This window comes from Triturus cristatus, chromosome 3_1 (assembly GCF_964204655.1).
Source record: "Triturus cristatus chromosome 3_1, aTriCri1.1, whole genome shotgun sequence".
In the NCBI taxonomy this organism is placed as follows: Eukaryota; Metazoa; Chordata; class Amphibia; order Caudata; family Salamandridae; genus Triturus; species Triturus cristatus.
This window is the reverse complement of record NC_140583.1, coordinates 43,655,355-43,681,835: the sequence shown is the minus strand read 5'-3', so window position 1 is coordinate 43,681,835 and position 26,481 is coordinate 43,655,355. Positions and strand designations below refer to the sequence as shown.

The window sequence follows — 26,481 nt, the reverse complement described above, 5'->3', positions numbered from 1 at the left end:
CTTCTGGAGATCAAGTCATCAGTCCATCAACAAATCAATAATGAAACAACACACACTACCACCCAGGAGTGTAACAAGCATTAGTGCAGCAGGAACAATCTCATTGGAGCCCGGGGCCAGAAGGGCCCGCTATGCTGTAATTACTTCTATCTTTCACTTGCTATATCACTATTGCCTTTGTATGGGCCGGTACCTCAACAGACTTTGATCCAGAATAAGAGAGGAAAAAACACAAAAAGGGGAAAGAAGCACAAAGAGAAAGACAGAATAAACTGTGAGAAGAAGAATGCAGTGAGGTTTGCCACTGCAAGAGGGAGGTTAAGAGGTAGAGAACATTTCGGGGTGGAGTAAGGTATGAGGTAGAATCAAGACTACTCTAGGAAGGGCAAGTGGTCGGCTTCTGAGCAAATCTTTGGACCCAGGTACTTATTAATCACAATACCCTTGGCTCAAACCCCTTCCTCTAATTCATCAAAGAACACATGGTGGTGCAGGCTTTTTACAGGGCTCGACTGAGAACTCTGAGCTGCTTGGATTTTGAGCTCAACATTTTTCACATTAGACTAATACACTATCTGGGAAATTATTCCAGGGTTCTTTGAGGAACCACTGCAATTCAGACCATTCACCTCGGTATTCAGATCCCCAGATTCCACAACATGAGTTTCTGACTTCTACATAATTTCCACAGCAGCTAGAAAATATGCCTCAACTCACATCAAACAGGCCTGGGAAGCAGACATCTGAATGGTGTTGACTAATGCAAAATGGAAATATTGTTGGATGCAAACCAAGAAGGTCTCCCAGAATAATAGATATGAACTGCTTCCTATTTGCAGCAGGGCCCCATACCTGCCTGTGGTTCCAGGCAGTTCATGCAGGGTTTATTCACATGGCCAGGTCCTATACCCATATCTTAGTATAATGGTCTAGGATTATGTTAACCATTTTACATGAAATGTAGCCATTAACTGCTTTATTAGCCCATGTTAAACGTATTTCACGCTGGGTTAAATTGTTTACCGTGATTGCCCCATCACTGGCTGAATTCAGAATTGTAGCGAATTACTATGGGGCACAATTCTCAAAGTAAACAATTGGATGAAAGACGTAGCCACGGGCAGTAGAGAAATGGAAACATATGCTTCACTGTACCCTCTTCCTCTACACCCAGAGATGTAGGTGGCACACTCAGGGCACAACTAGTGAAGGATGAGACAGAGACTCTGCCCATTCAGGGAGGAGAGTCAAACAGAGACAGGTGGTATCCCTGAAACATAAATAAAAATCCAACCCACCAGACATATATATACTCACGCAAGCACCTGCCCCATACCACAGGCCCTAATAATGGAGGGTAGAAAGGACCCGGCTGAAAGTCAGAGCTACTCCTCCAGCAGAATATACACTATCAGGCCCAAAGAAAGTATAGGAGGGTTATAATAGGCTTAGGCTATTCATGAGATGTTATGCTAAATGATGACTGGTCTGATATTTCTGTTTGGTAGCCTTTTTTTTCTCTTCCTCTTGGGAGACCTGGGGCTGCATTACCCATAGTGACCCTGGGATGCAACGGAATGTGCACCCACTTTTTGCACGTCTGTGGAACTATGGGAATACAGAAGGGGTCGCAGACATCTGCAGTACTGAAACCACTGGTTCACTTGCTAAAGTGCTATCTTCAGAGGATGCTCACTCATTTGCATGGAGGCATTGAGGGAATCAATTTACCTCTGTTCCCGTGACGTAGTATGGATGCGGGCCCAGAGGCAACATTCCCTTAAGAGGCACACTAACAATGCTCACCAAAAAGGTGGCACACTGTCAGTGTGACCCCTGTGGGCAGCCCTATGGGAGAGGGAAAAAGCAGGCCCCACATACCCCAACACCCCTTCTGCAGGAGGGTGACTCACTACACCCACCTGCAGAGGTATCTCTAACCCCTCTTCAAATTGCAGGTGGTTGTGTCTGCACAGAGAAACACAGAGCAGTTTCGAAACAGCTGGCCTGTTTGATACTGAATATGCTGCCCTCAGTGCAGCACAGGTTTGTGGTCGACCTGGGGGCAGCACATTCATTGTCATAGGACAAAGTGTCCCTGTTTGCATCTGGCATGCCTGCTTAAAGGTGCACCGTGGTGCAGACAAGGACAGTGTGCCCTATATGTAACACAGGCTCAAGATCAGAGGTGACTGCTGCCGGGACGCAATGTTTTTCTGATGTTATGTATTACTTGAACCCCTCTAAGCAAATGTTATTGACATTACTATGTTCAAATATCAATTTGAAAAAGGAGAAGCTTCACTCGTGTGGAGTACAGTTCATGGAAGAACCCTTCCAACACAGTAAAGTGACATTTGGATCAAGGTAATTTTTAATAGTTGTTATTCTTGCATAAACAGTAGTTTACCAGTTCGCCAAAAAACTGATGGTCAGCAGTAACAGCCGATCATGCTTTAGCATAAACCGCCTACCCCTGAAGACGTCACAGTTTAAAGTAATGTAGACACTATATGTCAGTCACTCTTTTGAATAAACATGAGAATGTAGCACCTGTGTCCTAATTTGATTTTGATTTGATTTATATTGGTAAAGCATTGTGTATATCCTTAGGTGTCTTGGCGCTGTGTCTGCACTTCTTACAAATTGGAAAAGACCACAATAGCAGTACAGGGTTTGTTTAATCCAGTGACGGAAAAAGACAAGTTTTTAATTGCTTTCTGAAGATCATCAGATTTGCATGTAATCTTAAATAAAGAGGTATTGGGTTCCAAAGAATGGAAGTAGCGCAACCAAAATGTCCGCCTTCCCAGGAGGCTCTACGGATCTTAGGAACCGCCATGGTTTTAGAGTAGATAGAACACAGGTTTCTTCTGGGGCAGTGCCATGACATTTTTCCCCTCAGATAGGTAGGGCCCATTCCATGCAGGGCTTTGTGCACCATACAGAGTGCTTTAAAATCCACCCTGCTCGTGATTGGCAACCAGTGTAGGTCCTTGAAAAGCTCAGCCACCGCTTCCTGTGTCTCTCTCGTGGCCTAAGACTTCACCTCCTTTACCACAGAAGTAAAAACTCACCTTTATTGAGCTAATTCTATGCTCAATGAAACCCACTACTATTCTGCCTACACTTCTTCCAGCCACCACTCGATGTCCCACTTGATATTTGTTTTTTTCCTGCTATGATCGTATTGCCTGGTTCTGTTCACAATCATTTGTTTCATAAAGCGTTTTGAATCAAAAACCTATCCATAGGTGCACAGAGACTGGCCGATGTTGAGAAGATCAACCATTCCCAGTAGTGCCAGTGCCTGCAGAAGACAACAAAGAGTCCTGTTTGAGCATCAGTTGCAGGATCTGGGGCTGAACGCATGCAACTGCAGCCCCTGCAGTGCAGAGTGGCCCACAACTCTTCATGGGGCCCCCAAACTTTCAGGAAGCCACTATTCACCCCAAAGCATATGAAACTCTTTGAGATACTGAAGATTCAGCGGCCCCTAATCACGTTCTGCAGGGGGGCCCATCATTTTGTGCTATGTCACTATGCAAGATATGTAGACTCTTTGGCTGGGTCAGTAGGAGGCATCAGCAAGTTGTCTTCCTGACCAGGATACCACTGAGTAACAAGGGTAGTCGATAGATTTCAAAGGAAGACAGCAATAGGATGGTACGCTTCAAGCTTCAATGCCTTCTGCAAAGCGTTTGAATAGAGGTCCTGCTGATTTAAAGTTGGAGAGTCTTCCAAATGTGGGGATCCAGAAGTGAGAGGAATCAAAGAAGGAAGTTACAACAGCACTTGTGGGAGGAGAGAGTGTGAAGTGTCATTGATATGAGCATGAAGGTGTGGTTGTGTCACTTAGGTATAGAGGCACAGACACAGATAAACATGCAGGACACTTAGAAAAGGACATTGTGACCCTCAGGGAGGCAGCCATTGTGGTGTGAGCTCCAAGAGGTAACAATGGCTCTGAGGAGGTTAAAAGGGTTTGGACTGGGGAGGCTGCAGACCTCATGAGGGGGCTAGGAAGAGCATCAGGAGAAAGATGATACCTGTACAAAGCACATGATCTTACTCAGCAGTAGAGATTTGAGGACATTTTGAGATACATGGCTTTCAAATTCAGATGCTTCGCTACTATTCTGCTGTCCCATGGCTGAGTGTGTGTGCAACACTGTACATTTGTGTGTATTTGTGTGGCGAGCTACAGTAAATGTGAGTGTCCTAAGGCTGATTTGGAGCTGGCACCATGTGCATGTACCTCCTACCCTGGCTCCCAGAATGCCCTGTTTTTATCTTACCCTCATTCTCTTTGCTGATGATCTCAAAGATATCCAAGCTCTTAGCTGCAGGTGGTTGTTCTGCATCTGGAAGGAAAGGCACATTTCCATCCCCCATCAGTACTGAACCTGTTGGTCACGCAAACTTTTCATACGCAGTAATGAGTAATATAATGTTAGTTACCATGATGTGACTCTGGCTTTTCAAAGAATACCTGCAGAACGAAAGGTTTAAAGTGTTTAATTATTAGGATATGTTCCAAAAATGTCTTTGATGTATTAGAAATAAATCTTGCATTCATAAAATAACTTACATTAATGATCAGATGTCAGCCTTAGGTCTGTCAGCAAAGTTTACAAGGCATGTTAGAAATTGGGTTACAGATTGACTGGGGAGTGAGCCCTAGTCAAGCAGCAACAGCAGTCCTAGTCAAGGTAAGGCACAAGCAAACCCCCAAATTAATCTGTGCTTATCCTCCTGGTAGCTTGACACAGAGCAGTCAGGCTTAACCAGTCAGGCTTAACTTAGGGGCAATGTGTAAAGTATTTTTGCCACACTTCAAACTGTAAAATAGTGAAAACACCACTCAAAAAGATACCAGACCAGGTTTAAAAAATATAACTTAATTTATTAAATAAAACAAGATCAAAACGGCAAAAATCCAATTAGTAGAGTCAGAGTAATTTTTTTTTCAAAGAATAAATTGCAAAAAAGCATCTAAGGCGCAAAGCGCCAACCGTGACTAAATGGTCATGCGAGACCAGGTCAAAGTCAAAAGTTCAGGCTAACCGTGAAGGAATGCCGGTTGGATTCAGACCCAGATCAGTCCCACTGAAGTTTTACCTTCTCAAGTTTGTTCAAAGAGTCCTGTTTGTGTTGGAGAGGGTCACAAGGAGCATTGCGGGCTATAGTCTGTGTGGTGCTAAGAGCAGGCCGGGTGTCGTACATGAGCGGGCTAGAGCTTCACCATGAATATCCTCCGTGGGCTGTTAATGTAGCTGTGTGGAGAGACGGGCTGGTGGTGGCTTGCACTGAATTTCAGTGTGGGTGTAGTGGTCTGGGTGTGAATGGGCCCATTTGCAGTTACTAAGACTCTAACTGCTTGAAGTAAAAGCCTGCTGAGCAACAGCAAGGGTCCAGAAATGGAGGAGCACCACTTAAGGGCCACAAACTAACTGTAGCTGCATCCAGGAGCTGGTTCAGGAGCCTTTTATGTTTCTGAGGCTCAGATCAGGAGGTCACAGACTAGCCCTTTGAGCCATTCCGGGTTCCTGGGTTCAAGATGAAGTTGCAGGTCCAGTTCTTCTTCCCCATTCAAGAGGACAGCAGGCAGTGGGTCAGCACAGCAGGGCAACAGTTGCTTTAGAGCAGCACTCTAGCTCAGTGGAGTCCTTGTAGCAGAAAATAAGTCCTTACTGTCAGAGTATCTACAGGTCCAGAAGTGTACAGAAGAGTTGGTGTCTGGGTTTCTTCTTTTAAACACAGTTGTGCCTTTGAGGTGAGGAGAAGCTTCTAGAGGCATGCTTTTGAAGTGCACAGATTCCCTGTCTTCCTTGCCCTGACTCCAGACTAACTACAGGGGGTATCCAGCCATTTGTATGGATGCAAGACACAGCCTACACCGGTGTAAGTGGGGCTGTGCCGAGCTCCTCCCTTCCACTCTGCCAGCCATGGCCCATTCAGTCACACCTAAGATCCCATTGTGGGTGGCTATTTAGGAGGAATACACAAAGCCCGACTGTCATCCCCACCCAGTCATGTGACCCAGAGGCAGGCTGCAGGCAGCAAATGGCTAAGGCAGGAAAATTACAACAGGTAGCATTTTCAGAAATGTAATTTAAAATTAGACTTCACCATAAGTTAGGATTTTCAATTGAGATTTCAGAGACACCAAACATGAACTGGTTATCTCTTCCCATTTGGAAATTACCCTAATAAAATGTAAAAAGGAAAATCCAATGTTATGCAATGGGAGAGATAGGCCTTGCATAGGTGAAAAATACATGTCCTACTTTTTAAATACATTGCACCCTGCCCTCTGGGCTATGCAGGGCCTACCCTAGAAATGAAGGTTTGGGCCTGGCCTAAAACATGGTTAACCCCTTGTGTGCCATGCCCTTTCCCCGCCCTGTGCCGGGCGTTGTATTAGCGGGCGGGGTTCATGACGAGCTGGACTCGTCATGGGCACAGCGCAACCGCGGCCCATGACGAGTCCAGCTCATCATGGGCACAGAAGGGGTTAAAGTGCTACTTAAGTGGGTGGCATCAAAAGTGCTGCAGGCCACTATTAGTATTTAATTTACATGCACTGGGCACATGTAGGGCCACATTATTATTGGTTTACAAGTAAATTAAATATGCTAATTGGTTATAAGCCGATGTTACCATGTTTTAGGAAAAGAGCACACAAGTTTTAGCGTTGGTTTGCAGTAGTAAGGTATGCAGAGTCCTAAGGCCAGTAAAAACGAAGTCATCAAAAACAGGAGGTCTGAAGGCAAAAATCTTGGTTCAGTGACTAAATATCGAGGGACATAATATAGAATGCCCAAAATATCGATGCCAAAATATAGAAGGACAGAATATCAACTCCCTATCGACAAACAGGTAAGTACTAAAATATCGATTCTAAAATATAGAATGTTAAAATATAGTTAGCGAAAATATCGAATTTTTTAAATGTATTAACAATAATATAAAAGTAATTAAAGATTAAAAACAATTAAATAAAACATACATAATATAATATAAAAAGCATAAAATGTAAACATAATAAAAGTAATGTAAAAAAAGTAGAGATTTTGTTGGATAGTGAGAGCGTAAAAATTACTATTCCCACTCCAGTGAGTGCAACAGTAGGGAAAACGTTGGATAGCGTAGGGGTAAAAATTACTATTCCCACTCCAGTGAGTGCAACAGTAGGGAAAGCGTTGGATAGCGTAGGGGTAAAAATGACTATTCCCACTCCAGAGAGTGCAACAGTAGGGAAAGCGTTGGATAGCGGGAGGGTAAAAATTACTATTCCCACTCCAGAGAGTGCAACAGTAGGGAAAGCGTTGGATAGCGGGAATGGAAAGATTACTATTCCCACTCCAGTGAGTGCAACAGTAGGGAAAGCGTTGGATAGCATAGGGGTAAAAATTACTATTCCCACTCCAGTGATTGCAACAGTAGGGAAAACGTTGGATAGCGTAGGGGTAAAAATTGCTATTCCCACTCCAAAGAGTGCAACAGTAGGGAAAGCATTGGATAGCGGGAGAGTTAAAATTACTATTCCCACTCCAGAGAGTGCAACAGTAGGGAAATCGTTGGATAGCGGGAAGGGAAAAATTACTATTCCCACTCCAGTGACTCCAACAGTAGGGAAAGCATTGGATAGCGTAGGGGTAAAAATTACTATTCCCACTCCAGAGAGTGCAACAGTACAGAAAGCATTGCATAGCAGGAAGAGAAAAATTACTATTCCCACTCCAATGAGTGCAACAGTAGGGAAAGCGTTGGATAGCGTAGGGGTCAAAATTACTATTCCCACTCCAGTGAGTGCTACAGTAGGGAAAACGTTGGGTAGCGTAGGGGTAAAAATTACTATTCCCACTCCAAAGAGTGCAACAGTAGGGGAAGCGTTGGATAGCGGGAGGATAAAATTTACTATTCCCACTCCAGAGAGTGCAACAGTAGGGAAAGCGTTGGATAGCGGGAAGGGAAAAATTACTATTCCCCCTCCAGTGAGTGCAACAGTAGGGAAAGCGTTGGATAGTGTAGGGGTAAAAATTACTATTCCCACTCCAGTGAATGCAACAGTAGGGAAAACGCTGGATAGTGTAGGGGTAAAAATTACTATTCCCACTCCAAAGAGTGTAACAGTAGGGAAATCGTTGGATAGCAGGAGGGTAAAAATTACTATTCCCACTCCAGTGAGTGCAACAGTAGGGAAAGAGTTGGATAGCGGGACGGTAAAAAATATTATTCCCACTCCTGAGAGTGCATAAGTAGGGAAAGTAATGATTTAATTTTATTTTTAAAATAAGATTACATTAATTATCAATACCAATAAAATGTTAATTAAAAATAATCACCAATTAATAACAATTAATTACCATTGAAAATAATTAATTACCAATTAATAAAATTTAATTACCAATTAATAATGAATTATCAATTAATTATCAATACATATAAATACAAATTAATATTTACTTTATTACAATTAATTTACTTCTCACCCAATTCCCCTATAAACCCACAACCCACTCCCACTAATAAAAAATACAATTAACATTATTATCAATTAATCAATTAATAAAAATTATTTAGCTATTAATCAAAATTAATTAGCAATTCATACAAATTATTTACCAATGAATACAAATTAATTACCAATAATAATTAATTATCAATTATCAATACACATAAATAAATAAAAATATTTACTTTATTACAATTAATTTACTTCCCACCCAATTCCCCTATAAACCCACAACCCACTCCCAATAATAAAAAATACAATTAACATTATTATCAATTAATCAATTAATAAAAAATATTTTGCAATTAATAAAAATTAATTAGCAATTCATACAAATGATTTACCCATTAATACAAATTAATTACCAATTAATAATTAATTATCAATTAATTATCAATATACCTAAATAAAAAAAATATATTTACTTTATTACAATTAAATTACTTCCCACCCAATTCCCCTACAAACCCACAACCCGCTCCTAATAATAGAAAATACAATTAACATAATTATCAATTAATATAAATTAATTACTAATGAATAAAAATTAATTACCAATTAATAATGAATTATCAATCAATCAAAACATATAAATATAAATATTATTTAATTGACCACAATTAAATTACTTCCCATCCTATTCCCCTATAAACCCACAACCCGCTTCGGAATTAAATTACGCAAAAATTAAATTACATAACATTCATTAGTTTAAAAAAATTAAACATACATTACAAAAATAATACATCATTTTAACACATATACTACCATACATAACACTAAAAAAAAATTTATATTATAGATATCTATATTTTAAAATTCGAAATTATGGAATTCTATATTTTTAAATTCTATATTATGGAAATCGATATTTCATGTCCCAATTTCGATATTCTGACCTATCTATATTTTGATAATTCGATATTCTGTCCACTCTATATTTTAAATTCGATATTCTGGGCAGTCGATATTTCTGAATCGATATTTAGGGCGTTCACCAAAAATGTTAGGGGGGGAAACCACGCCAAGGATGCCTGGTCCAACAAAACATAAAACGTTAATGCACCTTTTTTATCTACAGACTATACAGATAATGTATTTACTTATGCAAGGTTTACACAGGTCATGCAAGGTGTAAATGCACCAGAACTATCTCCAGATTATACACAGATAGTAAATGCACCAGCCCCATCTGCACCCTAAGAGAAAGGTGTTGACCTTTATACACACTGTGCAGAAGATGTAACTGCACTTATGCTACATAGAAGCTACAAGGACAGGTGTAGAGGAGATCATTTTAACCCAGTATAGTTTCAGTCATTTTGACCATTCCATGGCACACCAGGTGAACATAAGTGTGATGCCCTCCTGCCCAAAACTCCATCATTGCCACCCTCTGCAAACAAGATATATTGCAGGTCTATACAATACAGTTGTTGCACCTCTCACCTGTACATATAGTTAAACACACATGAGAGTATTGATATGTTGCAGGTCTCCATCAACAGTTACTGCCCCTCACCGGCACAGGCGCACTCACAGTGCAGCTATGCTGAAAGGCTTTACCTGCACACAAACCTATGTAAAATATTAATGAGTCTCTCACCTGTGCAGGTGAACTCAGAGTGAGGCACGAGAGGCTTTACCTCTGCACATCTATAAATCCCTCTTATTGGAGTGCTCGCTTCTACAAGTGCACCCACAATGAGACACAGCTGTGATTCTTTCCCTACACCCAGGTCTAACTCCTTTAATGAGTCCCTTATCTCACCTGTATTGGTACACTCACAGTGACTGTGCCCAGGTCTATAACACACTGTACTACAGTGGTCACCTCTATAGGTGCACACGTAGTAATACACACCGTGGGTTCCTTAACATCACACAGGTCTGCATAACTCTGTTTAATGTGGTTTCACCTATTTGGATGAACAGAGTTCCAAATAAAAGCATCACTGCACCTCTCACCTGTGCCTGTTCACAGGTCAATATAACACTGATAGTTCACCTCTCACCCATCCAGGTGCATTCACTGTAATAGACACCCGAGAGTCTGCATTTGAATACAGGTGAATATAGAACTGTTCCTTACCATCTCACCTGTACAGGTGCACTCACAGAGATACACACCTGGAAGTCTACACATACACACAGGTCAATATAACACTGTTACTTCCCTTCTCACCTGTCCAGGTGCATCCCCAAAAAATAGACACATGAGTCTGTGCATAAGCACAGGTGAATATAACACTGTTACTTCCCTTCTCAGGTACACTCACAGAGATGCACACCTGGAAGCCTGCTCGTACACACAGATTAATATAACACTGTTACTTCCTTTCTCACCTGTACAGGTGCATTCCCAAAAAATAGACACATGAGAGTCTGTGCATAAGCACAGGTGAATATAACACTGTTACTTCCCTTCTCAGGTACACTCACAGAGATACACACGTGGGAGCCTGCACTTACACAGAGGTGAACCTAATACTATCACTATCCTTCTCACCTGTACAGGTGCCCTCACAGAGATACACACCTGGGAGCCTGCACGTACACGCAGGTCAATATAACATCATTACTTCCCTTCTCACCTGTGCAGATGCATTCCCAAAAAAAAGACATATGAGAGTCTGTGCATAAACACAGGTGAATATAGCACTTCCCTTCACACCTGTATACGTGCACTCACAGAGATACACACCTGGAAGCCTGCACCTGCACGTGGGTGAATCCCTTCTCACCTGTCCAGATGCATTCACAGTAAAACACACCCAAGAGTCTGCACACAATATGACACTGTTGATTCGATTTCCGCCTGAACATGCACACAACACTACTGAAAGGGTCGCACCTGTACAGGTGAGCTCCAGCAGGTGCTCAGCAAACACACTGCGACCAGGGCCCATGCTCTTCCGTCCATCCTCGGTTCTGCAGCAGTGCTCAGGACACCAGCAGACAATGTTTCTTCCTTCAGGTCGATGTTGTTTTGACCTCAGACCGAACCATTATATACCCTGAAGCGGATGAGCATCCTCCAATCAGGTGTCAGGAATAAGGATGACAGAGCTTCGGCGCAGATCACAAGGTGTGTCTGTGCTGGAAGAGATGCCCAGGGACCTCCTCGGAGGTAGTGAAAGCCAAGAAAATAATAAACAGCTTTTTAGTGCGGAAAATGTTGGATTTTACAGACCCTGCCCCGTAAAAACAGCTTTGATTAAAAACACACACACTGTTTATTCCTTCAGTAAAGAGGGCGAGTCTGTGATTGGACACAGACGCCCATCCCAGGGTTTGGCTCCTCAGACACCACCCAAAGTCCTCGAGACATCAAACGACGAGGAGTGGAGAAAATCACCCGTGAAGCAACAAGTGCAGCTGATTGACAGGTCCTGCATCTGAGGAGGATATTGTATTTTTTAAACAAAATGTAATTTAACTTTCCAATTTCTGCAGATAGACATGGCTTAAACAAACAGAGCGAGACGGGCGACTTGATGAATGAATGGATGAACGAACAGATGGATGCCTGAGTTTGTGTGGCTGGATTAATAGGGTGTGTGGGTGGATGACTAGATAGACAGATGGATGGAAGAAAGAACGGACAAATAAAGTTGAATGAGTGGGTGGGTAGGTGATTGAGTAGATGAACAGGGTGTATGGATGGATGGACTGAAGGACGGGCACATGGAGTTGGAAGGGTGTATGAAAAGGGTGTGTGGATGGATGAATGGATCGATAGACAAGCAGACAGACTGAGTGAGAGATTAGAGAGACAAACACATACGGGCATCCAAGCAGGAAGAAGAATGAACAAAGAGGGGGTTCGCTTTATCTGCTGAACTAGTCCCTGCCTTCGGCTCCCCATCAGTCTACTTCTCTTTCTGCCCATGTCTGTCTGTCTTGCAGTGCTTCTCTCTGTCCACCTGTCTGCTCATTATTGTACCCATGTGGCTTCCAGAGGAGTACAAGTAATATATATGTATATATTATCTACTGGCGGTCGCCAGTAGATAGTTATAGTTAGGACCGTGTTTCCATAGGAAATCCGCAACATTCTATTTGGAATAACTTTGGCGCCGGTTGACGAATCCTCGCGAAATTTTCAAAATAGGTGGGGCGCTCCGCCCCGCTCCTACCCTGAAAGTCTCGGGGGGATTCGTCAAGCGGGGGCTGAGAAAAAAGGGGGTCCCAAAAGGCGTTTTTCCCATGCAATTTTGCATAGGGACCTTTAGTCCGAGGTACAGCCCGAACGGCTGAACAGAATTACTTGAAATTTGGCAGAGAGGTAGTTCTCAGCTCAGGGATGTGCCTTTTGCATATATGGTGTCAATCTGTTCAGTAGTTCCTGAGAAAATCAAAAGTAAAATCACATACATATCTGGGCGGAGCCTAGCGACACATCTCATTGTGAGATCTGATTGGCTGTCAGTACTTCATCCAAGAAGTGTTGGCAGCCATCTTGGGACCAATATACATGATAGCACCTCATTAAAAAGCATTGCAGTTAATAGAAGGTTTTAAGACTTTAGTTACATTATAAATCATTTGTTGATGGTACCATACTCATTTTAGGAATTGTGGTGTGTTCTAAGGTGATTTTACCATGTGAAAAAGCCTTCTGCTGTGATATCATGAACCATGTTTGAGAGAAAACTATTTTCTCATGCTTTTCCCACAGAGGTTTGGAAGGTGATCTATAAGCTAAACTGAGAGCATATTTTCTGTAAATTCACATTATCTTTCTCAGTCATGTAAGAATGAAGTCTGACATTCTCAGTAAAACATGTACATCCAACAAGGGCAGAGACTGTCAGTTGATTCCTTTGTGTTCTACTGCAGCTTCCCAGAGTGCTCTAAAGAACAACTAGAGCCCTAACTGTCTTACTTATGACAAAAGTATGGCACACCTGAAGCCATCTTGATTGGAATAAACTGGTAACACTTAAAACATTTAATTTAAAAAGGAACACAATGAGGGGGTTCATTTTGCCATAGAAATTATGATTAGTGCTGAAGAAAGAAAAATTAGGGCACATTTTGAGTGACTTCTCAAATCCTCTTCTATTTCATTAAAAAAATTCTGATATGCAGACTGAAACATGCACTTTTAATACCAGGAGCAGACTTCCATGGTGAGCAGTAGCTTTACTACAGTGATCTAATAAGCAACTAGAGTGCTAACATTCAGAATTTATGGCAAATGTGTGACATTTCTGAATACCTTCTTGATGGAATCAAAGTAAAAAACTGAAAGCATTTCCTACTGAGGAGACTGCAGTAAATGAGGAAATTAGGAAACTTCATGACAAATAAATCTCCTAAAATGGCCACCAGAGTCAAAAGACCCCAAATGTAGCCCAAATGTAGCCCAAATATCACTCAGATGTATGCCAAATGTAGCCCAATGACAGAAGTGTGCAAAACACTTATTTTTTGTGTATTTGCAGTTTTATATAGTGCAGACTTGTCAGGTATTGGAGTGCTTTACATGAGCATCGGTTACATCACACAAGATCAAATTCATTTTGGTTGTAGACATGGGGAGATTAAGTGATTTGACCAGAATCACAGAATGTTGAGCTGAAGCAGAAACTCCAACCTGGTTCCCCAGTTGCAAAGTCTGCAGCTCTGGAAGTAACACCACACCCTCTCCCCTTGGATGCAAGTGGTCAACTGGATAAAAAAACTAAGATTACAAATAATTTAAAAGTTCTTTGTCGCTATTTGAAATATGTCCTCATTTTAGTTTTTTAGAGCACTAACCATAATTTTGATGAAAATAAGACTCTCTCATATATGTAATTTCTAAAGGAAATGCTCTAGGTATTACAGTTTTGATTACATCAAGATGACTTCAGGCATTCCACACTTTTGTAATAAATATAGAATGTTAGCAATCTAGTTGTTCATTGGGATACTGTTGAGAGGCAGAGGTCAGGGGCACGGACTCTGAAAATTGAAGGCAGGTAGGAGAGTGCAGAGGCAACAATTTGACCACACTAGGCAGGCAGGAAGGGCAGTGGTAGCACAACAGACTATGGAGGGCAGTGGAAAGGGGAACAGGGGCAACAAACCAACAATACAGGACTGGCAAGAGAGGCTGTGGCAATATAATAGACCATTGTGGGCAGAAGGAAGAGGCAGCGGTCATACAACCATACATGCTAACAGACCCGTTTCAGCCAGGAAACGTCCAATGTTTTTAAGCTCAAATGGGCTTTACTTGATCTGTTTCCTGTCTACCATCTCCTCTTTTTCAATGTAATTCAAAGGGGAAAATCAATACCCCAGTTTTATTTCAAAATCTCCCTCTTACCAAGTTCAAAATGTTCGCAAGTATGGTACATTGGATCATGGTAGGCAGGAGGAATTGGGGTAGGGATAACAGAGGACAGGAGGGACATTGAGAGGTGCACCAAACTGACCCTACAGGGCAGGCATCAGGGTTTGCAGCAGCACAATACACCACACAGGGCATGCGGGACGGGAGTTCAGCACAACAATCCATAGAAAGCAATAAGGAGGGGACAGGACCATGCACATGGACAACAGACAACAGAGGGGAAAGAGGCAATGGTAGCTAGCTGACCATAATGGACAGACAGGAGAGAAAGCTGCAGCATAACAGACCATAAAGGGCAGGAGGGACGGATCAGGGGCATTACAATGGAACCGGCAAGCCAGGAGGGAGGGAATAGGGGTCTGCACATGGAAACAGAGGGCTGGGGGCAAGGGGGCAGGGCAGGAGCAGCAAGATGACCATGGAGGTCAGGCAGGATGGGCACTAGAAACAAGACACACCATGGAGAGCAACAGTGAGACTATGATGGCATACACACAGACCATGGAGGGAAGGTGGGAGGGGGTCAGGAGCAGCTAGCTGACCACACAGGGAAGGTGGGAGGGGCCATGGCAGCACAGAAGACCATGCATGGCAAGCGGGAGGGTAAGTGGCAGCACAATGGCTATGATGGGCAAGAAGGAGGGTGCAGGGGCATGCACAAAGGACCATGGAGGATAGAAAGGAGGGTCAGGACCTGGGCACAGACAAGAGAGTTCAGGGGAAGGGGCCTCACAACAGACCGCGCGGGGCAGGCAGGAGAAGCAGTTGCAGCACAACAGACCAGGGAGGGCAGAAGGGTGTGGCAGTAAAATTGACAATGGAGGACAGGAGGAAGGGGATAGGGGCATGGCATGTGGACAGGCAGGGTGGAGGTGGCAGGGACAGGTTACAGTCATCTGACAATGCTAGGCAGGTGGGAGGGGAGCTCAACAGAACACTCAGAGTAGATAGGAGTGGCAGGTCCATGGAACATGGTGGTCAAAAAGGATGGAGCAGGGGCATGCACAAAGACATCGGAGGGCAGGGGGAAGGAGAATAGGGGCAGCAAGCTAAGCACAGAGGCTAAGCAGGAGGTCAATGATGGGCCATAGAATTGGGCAATGGAGGGCAGGAGGAGTGGACTGATACATCATGCTAAATGGAGGGCAGTGGCAGCACATCAGACCATGCATGGCAGGAGGGAGGAGGCTAGTCCATGGATTCAGACAACAGAGGATAGGGAGGAGGTGGATGGGGCAGCAAGCTAACTGTTCATAGAAGGTGGCTATTAGGAACTTTATTGTTTTTAAAATGTGTGTCTGTGCGAACCACTTAAATATGAACAAGTATGCAGCATAATCTCACTTTTATTCAGGAAGAAGAGGATGTTTGAGACTGTGACTCCGGGCTCACTTGGCAGAAACATCCCCTGACCCTCCACCCCCAATCGCAAAATGTAATGCCCGTGAAAAGGGTAGGTGGACGCAGTGTTATATAGAACATAGTCCTGAGAGCACGATTGAAAATGAAAACTAGATATAGTATATGGTATAAACTATGCACCAAAAAGTGTGATATAAGATGAACCGGGCCTTGAAATATAATATGCAATACATTGTGCGCAATGACAGATTCATTGGAGAGCGCGAGATAGCACAGGCACTAGCGCTTGCTATGTGATATGCGCCTTGGAGTGTAATATGCACAGGGCAGTGTTGTATAACCTAAGTAGTCTCTAAAGTTGTAATATAAAAAATGTGCTGGGTAGTGTAACATTGCATATGCACTGTGACAAAGATATGGATCCCAGATTATAATATGTATGGCATAGCGCTGTGCTTTTAACATAGGCATCGAGGAAGGCACGTTAGATGGGGCAATATAACCCATGCGAAGGCAAGTGTGGCATGACATATTCACGGGGTGGTGTTACAGTGCACATGGGCTAGAGAGTGTCATAGCATACGCACTAGCTGGTGGAATACAACACAGAGGTGTGTGGCACTCGGCGGGCACTGGTGGGTGTAACACAGCATTGGGCTCAGCCAGGAGCACGCTGTGACTCTCAAGTGAGGTTTGTCTCCTTTCCAGAGAGTAAAATAAAAAGTATTACACATCCGGCGGTGGATGTGTGTTTTATTAACCGTGAGGGGGTTTCTTGCATAGTTTTGTCGAATTTTTGTCGAATCCCCTTTGAATGGCTTGGTGTGCATGTGTATTAAATGTGCCCGTCAATAGCTACCCATGTTTGTATAAATAAACGACAAGGGTGTCTACTTGGAGAGTACCCACCAGCGGGGTGCCGGGATTAGGCACAGTAGGGTGTCAGACATGTCAGAGCTTCACTAGCGGTGTGAATACATTCTACGTGGATTCATTGTATGCATAGTTGCCTTTTAATGAATATCACGCAAATCGTCATGGTGATAGGTACATACGGTATGTCCAGCATGTCCTAGGTGTTTCTATAAATATATATATTTTTTAAATAATAAAAATCAAAGGCCGGCCCCGGGGGATGGGGTCCCCGGGGCCATAATTGGCCTGAGGAGGGGGGCAACACAGCTCCCCTCCTAAAGAATAAAAAAAAAAATAGGCCATGACCCGGGGGTTGGGGTCCCCGGGGCCGATTAAGGCCTTGGGAGGGCCAAATTAATTTTTCAACAAAAAAAAATAGGGTGCAGGCCCTGGGGGATGGGTTCCCCAGGGCTAATAAATTAGAAAAAGAAAGGGGGCCACACAGCCCTCCTTATAAAAAACATAAAAATAAAAGACCGGCATCGCGCCAGAGGCCACGCCCCCTCCTTGCAGCACTCTGCAAACGCGCCCCCTGGCCAGTTGTAAGTTGAGGAATTAATTCCCCTTCAATACTGAGGGTCCCTGAGGGCCAACTAGCCCAACAGGTATCTCCAGTATGCGCCAGGGAGCTGCGTTGCAGACAAGTGTTCTGAGGCCACGCCCCTTTTTACACCTCCATGCAGCGCAGCTCTGTGGCGCTTACTGGAGGTACCTAGTGGGCTAGTTTGACCCTAGGGACCCTTAGGATTCAAGGGGACTTAATCTCTCAACTCAGAACGGCCACAGGGTGCGTTTACACAGTGGTAAAGGGAGGGGACGGGGCCTGAGGTGACGTGTGCAAACACGCCCTGTGGCGCGTTTTTAAGTTGGGGAAATAATTCCCTTTCAATCCTGAGGGACCCTGGGGTCCAACTAGCCCACCAGGTGCTTCCAGTAAGCACCACTGCTCTGCGTTGCAGATAGGTGGTGTAGGCCGTGCCACTTTTTACACCTCTCTGCAACGCAGCTCTCTGGCGCTTACTGGAGGTACCTAGTGGTCTAGTTGGACCCTAGGGAACCTCAGGATTCAAGGGGACTTAATCTCCAAACTTAAAACAGCTAGAGAGCATGTTTACACAGTGGGGAAGGGAGGGGACGGGGCATGAGGTGACGTGTTCAAACACGCCCTGTGGTGCGTTTTAAGAGGTAGTTTTAATCCCCTGCCCTATTATATACTAGGGGCTTACAGAGGAGGTCATGTTAATCACAGGGGGACCCCAACGCATAGTGTGCCCTAGTGTATGTAGGTGTTTTCACTGTATTCTGAGTGTCTTTTAACATAGCACTGGCTCTAGGACTGGTTAGTCAGACTCAGTTACCACCAGTATCCGTGTGAAAAAGTTGAGGGTACAGGATGATTTTGCAACAAGGCTTGTTTCTGCTCTTCTGTTTGCTCTTTCTGCACGTTATACTTCTTCCTGCACTTTTCTTCGTCTTTGAGGACTTCTGTTGCTTCTTTCTGCATTTCTTTTTTTTCTTTCTGTGCGTTTTTCCTTCTTTCTTCACATGTCCTATCTCTGTAGGCATAGCTAGAAATTAGCATTTAAAAAACCTTTGAAATTCACTGAAAAAACCATAGGTTTCAGGCATGTTATAGCTAGGAATTAGCATTTAAAAAACCTTAGAAATTCACTGAAAAAACCATAGGTTTCAGGGGCGTTATAGTTAGCTGGACTTTTCACTCGTACAAAACCATAGAAATTCCCCTGTTATAGTTAGTTCAGCTAACTATAACTTGCGCGCCCGCAATGCACTGCTGATGACGTCACATATTACATCACTCATGACATAGTCAGTGACATCACTCATGACATGCATATTTAGCAGTTCCCCTCTGTCCAAAAGCAATGCCTTGTGGACCCCCCTTGCAATCCACAACAGGTGAGAGTGGGTGCCCTGGGTGGGGTCAGAGCACTCACAGTAGAGCCCTGTCTCCCTCAGGATGGGGTCTCTGTGGCCGATTCTGCCCAGGATGGGCCATTAAAGTTTAATGGAGTAGAATGCCATTCAGTGGAGTATCATAGAGTGTGGTGTCGCGTAGGCTTTGACCTAAAACATCAGTCACTTATCCCACACATTTTGACCATATAGAATGACATGATTAAGTGGCAAATAAAAATTCAAGGCAGGGATTTGATCTGCACATGAAAATAAAGTCTAAATTATTGTTGGCTCCACTTGTAAGATGGAGACTTTTTGACCCTAACCCAATGCACCATCTATGTACTTTATTTGGGTATTTGGGTTTTGGAAAAACATATTTTCTCACATTATAAAATACATTGTAATGCCAGATTTGGCATGTCACATATGGAGTTATGTTATGACAGTTATTGCACTGTAGGACTCTAAAAATATTTTATAGAGAATTCATTGAGAGGAGCACTTTTTGCTTTATCGATTGTATAACCAGGTACTTTTCACCCATCGGGTTACCCTGTCCTTATTTATATTAGCCAGTTTAATGGCACTAACTTTATTGCTCTTGTAAGGATGGGAGGCTGAGGTGCTCTTGAAAGGGTTAAAACTCTTTACCTACAGATTTCCACATATATCATGGTAAGCATTCAACTCACAAGACTATTCTGCTGTATAGTCAGTGTATAGTATATGTGAGTTATGTGCTCTGTAGATCATAGCTGCTGAAATCCCCTTGATCCCATGTAGGTGCAAGGGGCCACATGAGCAAAATCAGTGATGAGATATGGTAGACCATATGGTATGACCATAACCAATTTTAAGGCTCTGACCAGCTGAGGGGCAAGTGCACATAAGGCAGTGCTTGGCATGCCTTCAAGTTCAGTACAAGCGGACTGTAGGCCAAGCTGAAGAGATACGTTTCAAGCTTTCCTCAGTCATCGGAAATGTCTAGAAGGATGATCATGTACACAGATTGATTTTTCACCAGATTTGGTGGGAATGGTCCATTATATTCAGAGAGACTGGTCTACAGGAACGCCAATAGTTGTGAATAACTTTAGCAAGGTAGCCTCAGCTCTATCTTGCAAACGAATTTGAATTGTTTCCTCTTCCTGATCTGATGTCAATAGAGCATCCTAAACGTGAATATTAGAAGACCCAATTGTCTTAGAATAAATGTACACTGAGCATGATAGTTTTGGAATGGGTTGCAGTGTGTTACGTATCTACCTAGGCAGAACCATGTGCAGCCTGTTGCTGTAGCCTAGGCAAGATGAGAACAATGAAAGTGGCAAGGTAAGCTTTGTGAAACGTCCCAGTAACCTTTGTTTTTTTACCTGAATTTCTAAGGTTTTTAAAAATGCTAATTCCTAACTATAATTTCCCTGTAACCTTTGGATGTTTCAGTGAATTTCTATGGTTTTTTAACTAGTAGTCACGTGACATTTGCAGATTGGTAGAGAAAGGGGGCTGGACCTCCGACCAGATCTCAGGAATCCCACTGTGTAGGACTTACAGGATGTACCGGGAGGGCTTCTTGGCCCCAAGGTCCCTTAGTAGTAAAGTGGACTTTGTCGCCAATCAGTGGCGCACCACGAGCCACATTTTCAGAGTGGTGGAGAAAGGTGGGGTGGCCCCCGAAGACCTCTTAGCAATCCGACTGTGTGGGACTTATTGGAGATAACAGGAGGCAATTTGTCAAGCAATAAGGGAAACAGACATGCTCCGCTTTCAGCAAGCGTGAGTTTTTTCTGCTCTTGCTTGCTGAAAATGGAGCAGGTTTGTTATGGATGTACCAAGCTGCAAACTGTAATGTCCCAGCAGTGGGATTCCGTGGACATTGCTTGCTATCCCCAGGGCCATTTAGAGCTCTATGAACGGGGGCAATGCGACCCCCCTCCTTTGTTAATTAAGCCCCAGGAGGTGGTGGTAGCCAGGGTTGCGGGGACCGTGCAACCGCTGTATTTAATTTAAAAGACTTGCCCCAGTGAGGTGGCGGTCCCAGGGGCTGCAGAGGACGACGTGGCTCCCTGTATTTGTCTAATTTAGCCCTGTGGAGGTGGCAGTCCTTGGGGCTGCAGGGAGGCCATTAGGATCACCCCTGCATTCATTTAATTCAAGAGCCTCACAAAGCTGTCAGCCCCCGGGGCAGCCGGGGCCCCCCCACCACTTTTCACGTCTTCGCCCTGGGGAGGTGGCGGTTCCTGGGTTATGAGGGTGCTGCATGGGTACCCCCCACATTACTATAAAAACGTGCCGCAGTGAACTGAACCACTCAGAGGCATATATTTATCGAAGCGCGGGAGCCGGTGCTTAATTTTTCAAAACATTTTTAGTGGGAGTCTAGGATCCAGCGCGACTTCCACTGAAATATTTTTAAAAAATGCTTTTTGGGCCCTGTGGGGTCCCTGTGGGATACCCCAAAGCGGCCTAGGGGTCAGTGTGATTCTACCCTGCCCTCTTTTTTCTAAGTTTTTTCTTGTGGCTCGGTTCAACTACCTACTGATATATATATATATTTCCAAGAAGTTGTCCAAAGGCACGGGGATGCACTCAGCAGCAGATGTTCATCCGAACTTTTATTTGTGAGGGGAGCCGATATTGAAGTCCTGAAACAATGTCGCCTGACCGGCTGCGGAGCCCCCTGCTCCTTTCTCAAAGGCGTGGCTGTAATCTGCAGGACTGTTCAGGCAATTTAAAGCTGCATGCTAATTAATTTAAATAATTACCCTTCAGTGGGTCGCTGCCGGTGTGCTGTTCTTTCAATGCATGCTGGGCTTTGTAGTTAGCCTGAACCCAATTATTACCCTTTGGTGGGTTCTGCGCGAAAAACAGTAATTTTATCCATATTTTCTGCCCTCTGGTGGGCCTCAGGACGGCAAAAATACGGTTCTGATTTAATGTTCTGCTACTCCACAAAGCAGGTTTGCATAATTCAAACCATGTGAACCGTGATGGCGGTGCAATCCTCCACGGCTTGGACTGCCGTGTATTTTATTTCCAAGAAGTTGTCCAAAGGCACGAGGACGCACTCAGCAGCAGATGTTCATCCGAACTTTTATTTGTGAGGGGAGCCGATATTGCAGTCCTGAAACAATGTCACCTGACCGGCTGCGGAGCCCCCTGCTCCTTTCTCAAAGGCGTGGCTGTAATATGCAGGACTGTTCAGGCAATTTAAAGCTGCATGCTAATTAATTTAAATAATTACCCTTCAGTGGGCAACTGCCGGTGTGCTGTTCTTTCAATGCATGCTGGGCTTTGTAGTTAGCCTGAACCCAATTATTTCTAAGGTTTTTTAAAATGCTAATTCCTAACTATAACTTCCCTGTAACCTTTGGATGTTTCAGTGAATTTCTATGGTTTTTTAACTAGTAGTCACGTGACATTTGCAGAGTGGTAGAGAAAGGGGGCTGGACCTCCAACCAGATCTCAGGAATCCCACTGTGTAGGACTTACAGGATGTACCGGGAGGGCTTCTTGGCCCCCAAGGTCCCTTAGTAGTAAAGTGGACTTCGTCGCCAATCAGTGGCGCACCACGAGCCACATTTTCAGAGTGGTGGAGAAAGGTGGGGTGGCCCCCGAAGACCTCTTAGCAATCCCACTGTGTGGGACTTATTGGAGATAACAGGAGGTAATTTGTCAAGCAATAAGGGAAACAGACATGCTCCGCTTTCAGCAAGCGTGAGTATTTTCTGCTCTTGCTTGCTGAAAATGGAGCAGGTTTGTTATGGATGTACCAAGCTGCAAACTGTAATGTCCCAGCAGTGGGAATCCGTGGACATTGCTTGCTATCCCCAGGGCCATTTAGAGCTCTATGAACGGGGGCAATGCGACCCCCCTCCTTTGTTAATTAAGCCCCAGGAGGTGGTGGTCGCCAGGGTTGCGGGGACCGTGCAACCGCTGTATTTAATTTAAAAGACTTGCCCCAGTGAGGTGGAGGTCCCAGGGGCTGCAGAGGACCACGTGGCTCCCTGTATTCATCTAATTTAGCCCTGGGGAGGTGGCAGTCCTTGGGGCTGCAGGGAGGCCATAAGGACCACCCCCGCATTCATTTAATTCAATAGCCCCGCAAAGCTGTTAGCGCCCGGGGCAGCCGGGGCCCCCCCACCACTTTTCACATCTTTGCCCCGGGGAGGTGGCGGTTCCTGGGTTATGGGGATGCTGCATGGGCACCCCCCACATTACTATAAAAACTTGAACCACTCAGAGGCATATATTTATCGAAGCGCGGGAGCCGGTGCTTCATTTTTCAAAACATTTTTAGTGGGAGTCTAGGATCCAGCGCGACTTCCACTGAAATATTAAAAAAAAAAATGCTTTTTGGGCCCTGTGGGGTCCCTGTGGGATACCCCAAAGCGGCCTAGGGGTCAGTGTGTTTCTACCCTGCCCTCTTTTCTTTTTTTTATAGTTTTTTCTTGTGGCTCGGTTCAACTACCTACTGATATATATATATATAGTTAGTTCAGGTAACTATAACTCACGGGACCGCAATCCACTGCTCATGGAATGTCAATGTTTTTTTCCGAGTGAAATGTCCAGCTAACTATAACTATAACTAACTATATATATATATATATATATATATATATATATATATATATATATATATATATATATATATATATATATATATATATATATATAAAATTCACTGAAAAAACCATAGGTTTCATACATGTTATAGTTAGTTGGACATTTCACTCGTAAAAAACCATTGACATTGACATTCCATGAGCAGTGGATTGCGGTCGCGTGAGTCATAGTTACCTGAACTAACGATAACGGTGGAATTTCAATGGTTTTTTACGAGTGAAATGTCCAGCTAACTATAACATGTGTGAAACCTATGGTTTTTTCAGTGAATTTGCAAGGTTTTTTAAATGATAATTCCTAACTATAACGTGTGTGAAACCTATGGTTTTTTTAAGTGAATTTGCAAGGTTTTTTAAATGCTAATTCCTAACTATAACGTGTGTGAAACCTATGTTTTTTTTAGTGAAATGGTAAGGTTTTTTAAATGCTTATTTATGTATGTATTATTATATTTTTTATATATTTATTTTACAATAAACTACCTATATATATAGTTATAGATTGACTGTATCCTGTAATATGGAATGGCTCAGCTTTTTTTTTTTAATTTGGATAAAGTTGAACAGCATAGGTAATATCTTCTATAAACTTATAAACAGTTTAAAATGATTTTTTTTTAAGGGTTTTTCACCGTGCGCGCACCTCCCGATTTTTTGAAAAAAAAATAATGATTTTTTCACCATTCGGGGTCCTTCGGGCACCCCCTGACAAAGGCTAGGGGGTCAGGAACTCTCTACCCTGCCCCCTTTTCACGTTCTCCACCTTTCTTTTTCACTGCCACACACAAAATGGCGTGTGCGCACTGTGCGCGCAAGGTGCACGCGCCCCGCGATTTTTTGAAAACAATAAAATGTTTTTTTCACCCTTCGGGGTCCTTCAGGGACCCTCTGACAAAGGCTAGGGGGTCAGGAACTCTCTACCGTGCCCCCTTTTCACGTTTTCCACCTTTCTTTTTCAGTGCGACACACAAAATGGCATTCGACACTTCCTGATTTCGACCGATTCGAATGTTGACTGACATCTAACCACCAATCAGAATTACGCTCGCGCACGGCACCGTGCGTGCACGGTGCGCGCTTATAGATATTTATGTACTTTTAACTGCAATTCTCTCAGGAACTACTGAACAGATTGACACCATATATGCAAAAGGCACATGCCTGACCTGAGGACTACCTCTTTGCCAAATTTCAAGTAATTCTGTTCAGCCGTTCGGGCTGTACCTTCGATATAGACAATAGCAGGGTATCGTCGGCAAATAAAAGAGTGGGGACTTTTTCCCCCGCCAAAACAGGTGCGTCCGCCGGGACTTCTAGCAAAAATTTCACCACTCCGTTCACAAAAAGGGAAAAAAGAGTGGGCGCTAGTACACAGCCATGGCGGACTCCTTTGCTGACTGGGATCTTATCAGTACGCTGTGCTTGACTACCCCATCTCACCCTGGCAAAATTCCCCTCATGAAGGCGTACCAGGAGGTCGAGGATATAAGGCGGAAGACCCAAATCATAAAGGACAGACCATAGACGGTCACGGGGGACCAGGTCGAAGGCCGACTTCAGATCGATAAAGGCTAGGTGGAGATTGCCCTTACCAATCTGAACAGTTTTCCAATATAACAATAGGAGCCTAAAGACCTGGTCAATCGTGCCCGTGAATGGCCTGAACCCAGCCTGGTAGTGTGATAAGATGTCATTGTCAGTGACCCATAATAGAATTCGCTCCAGCAGGACCCTGCCAACCACCTTCTGACTAACGTCAATAAGGCTTATTGGCCGGTAGTTAGCAGGGTCCTCCCTGGAGCCCTTCTTAAATATGGGTATGACCTCCGCCCCCCTCCAAGACTCGGGGATAGGTAGTCCCTTAAGAAGGGCATTAAGTAGGATGGTAAAATAGACAGCCCAAGATTTGGGGTCGGAGCGGAACAAGTCTCCAGGTAGGCCATCTGGGCCTGCAGCTTTAGCTGGGACCAATCTATTGATAGCAGACAGATTCTTTATTCGCATGAGTGACTATGTGTGTGAGTAACTCTATGGATGAGTGGCGTTGTGTAACAGGATGTATAGGTGTATGAGTACATATGATGAGTGAGTACATGTATGAGTGACTGTATAGGACTGTTGGTGAATGAGTGGATGTGTATGTGGATCTTAGAATTATTGAATAGGTTGGTGTAACTGATATTGGTATGTGCATTGTTTTGAAAATGTTAGTTTCTATTTTTGAATGTGTGTATCAAAGGTTATATTGGGGGAGAGGAGGTCTGCCACTCTATCACAGAGATGATGTCATCAGTGATGTCATTTGAGATGTCATCAGTGATGTCATGAGTGATGTCACTGACCATGTCATGAGTGATGTAATATGTGATGTCATCAGCAGTGCATTGCGGGCGCGCGAGTTTAGCTGAACTAACTATAACAGGGGAATTTCAATGGTTTTGTACGAGTGAAAAGTCCAGCTAACTATAACGCCCCTGAAACCAATGGTTTTTTCAGTGAATTTCTAAGGTTTTTTAAATGCTAATTCCTAACTATAATGTGCCTGAAACCTATGTTTTTTTCAGTGAATATATATATATATATATATATATATATATATATATATTATCTACTGGCGGTCGCCAGTAGATAGTTATAGTTAGGACTGAGTTTTCATAGGAAATATGAAAATTCTATTTTGAATAACTTTGGCGCCGGTTGACGAATCCTCGCGAAATTTTCAAAACTAATGGGGCGCTCCGCTCAGCTCCTACCCTGAAAGTCTCGGGGTGATTCGTCAAGCGGGG

General features: G+C 43.7%; 1 protein-coding gene across 1 annotated transcript in view; it reads right to left on the bottom strand.

The window, feature by feature from the left end:
* Positions 1–11,493, bottom strand: part of LOC146859660 (embryonic protein UVS.2-like) — a 37,251-nt gene extending 25,758 nt beyond the window's left edge. The window contains exons 1-3 of the mRNA XM_085646723.1: positions 11,376–11,493; positions 4,462–4,492; positions 4,299–4,364 (exon numbers count right to left, since the gene is read on the bottom strand). Of these exons, the coding sequence (XP_085502849.1) occupies positions 4,299–4,364; positions 4,462–4,492; positions 11,376–11,444 (166 nt within the window). The 5' untranslated portion in view covers positions 11,445–11,493. The remainder of the gene's footprint in view (positions 1–4,298; positions 4,365–4,461; positions 4,493–11,375) is intronic.
* Positions 11,494–26,481: the final 14,988 nt, after the last annotated feature.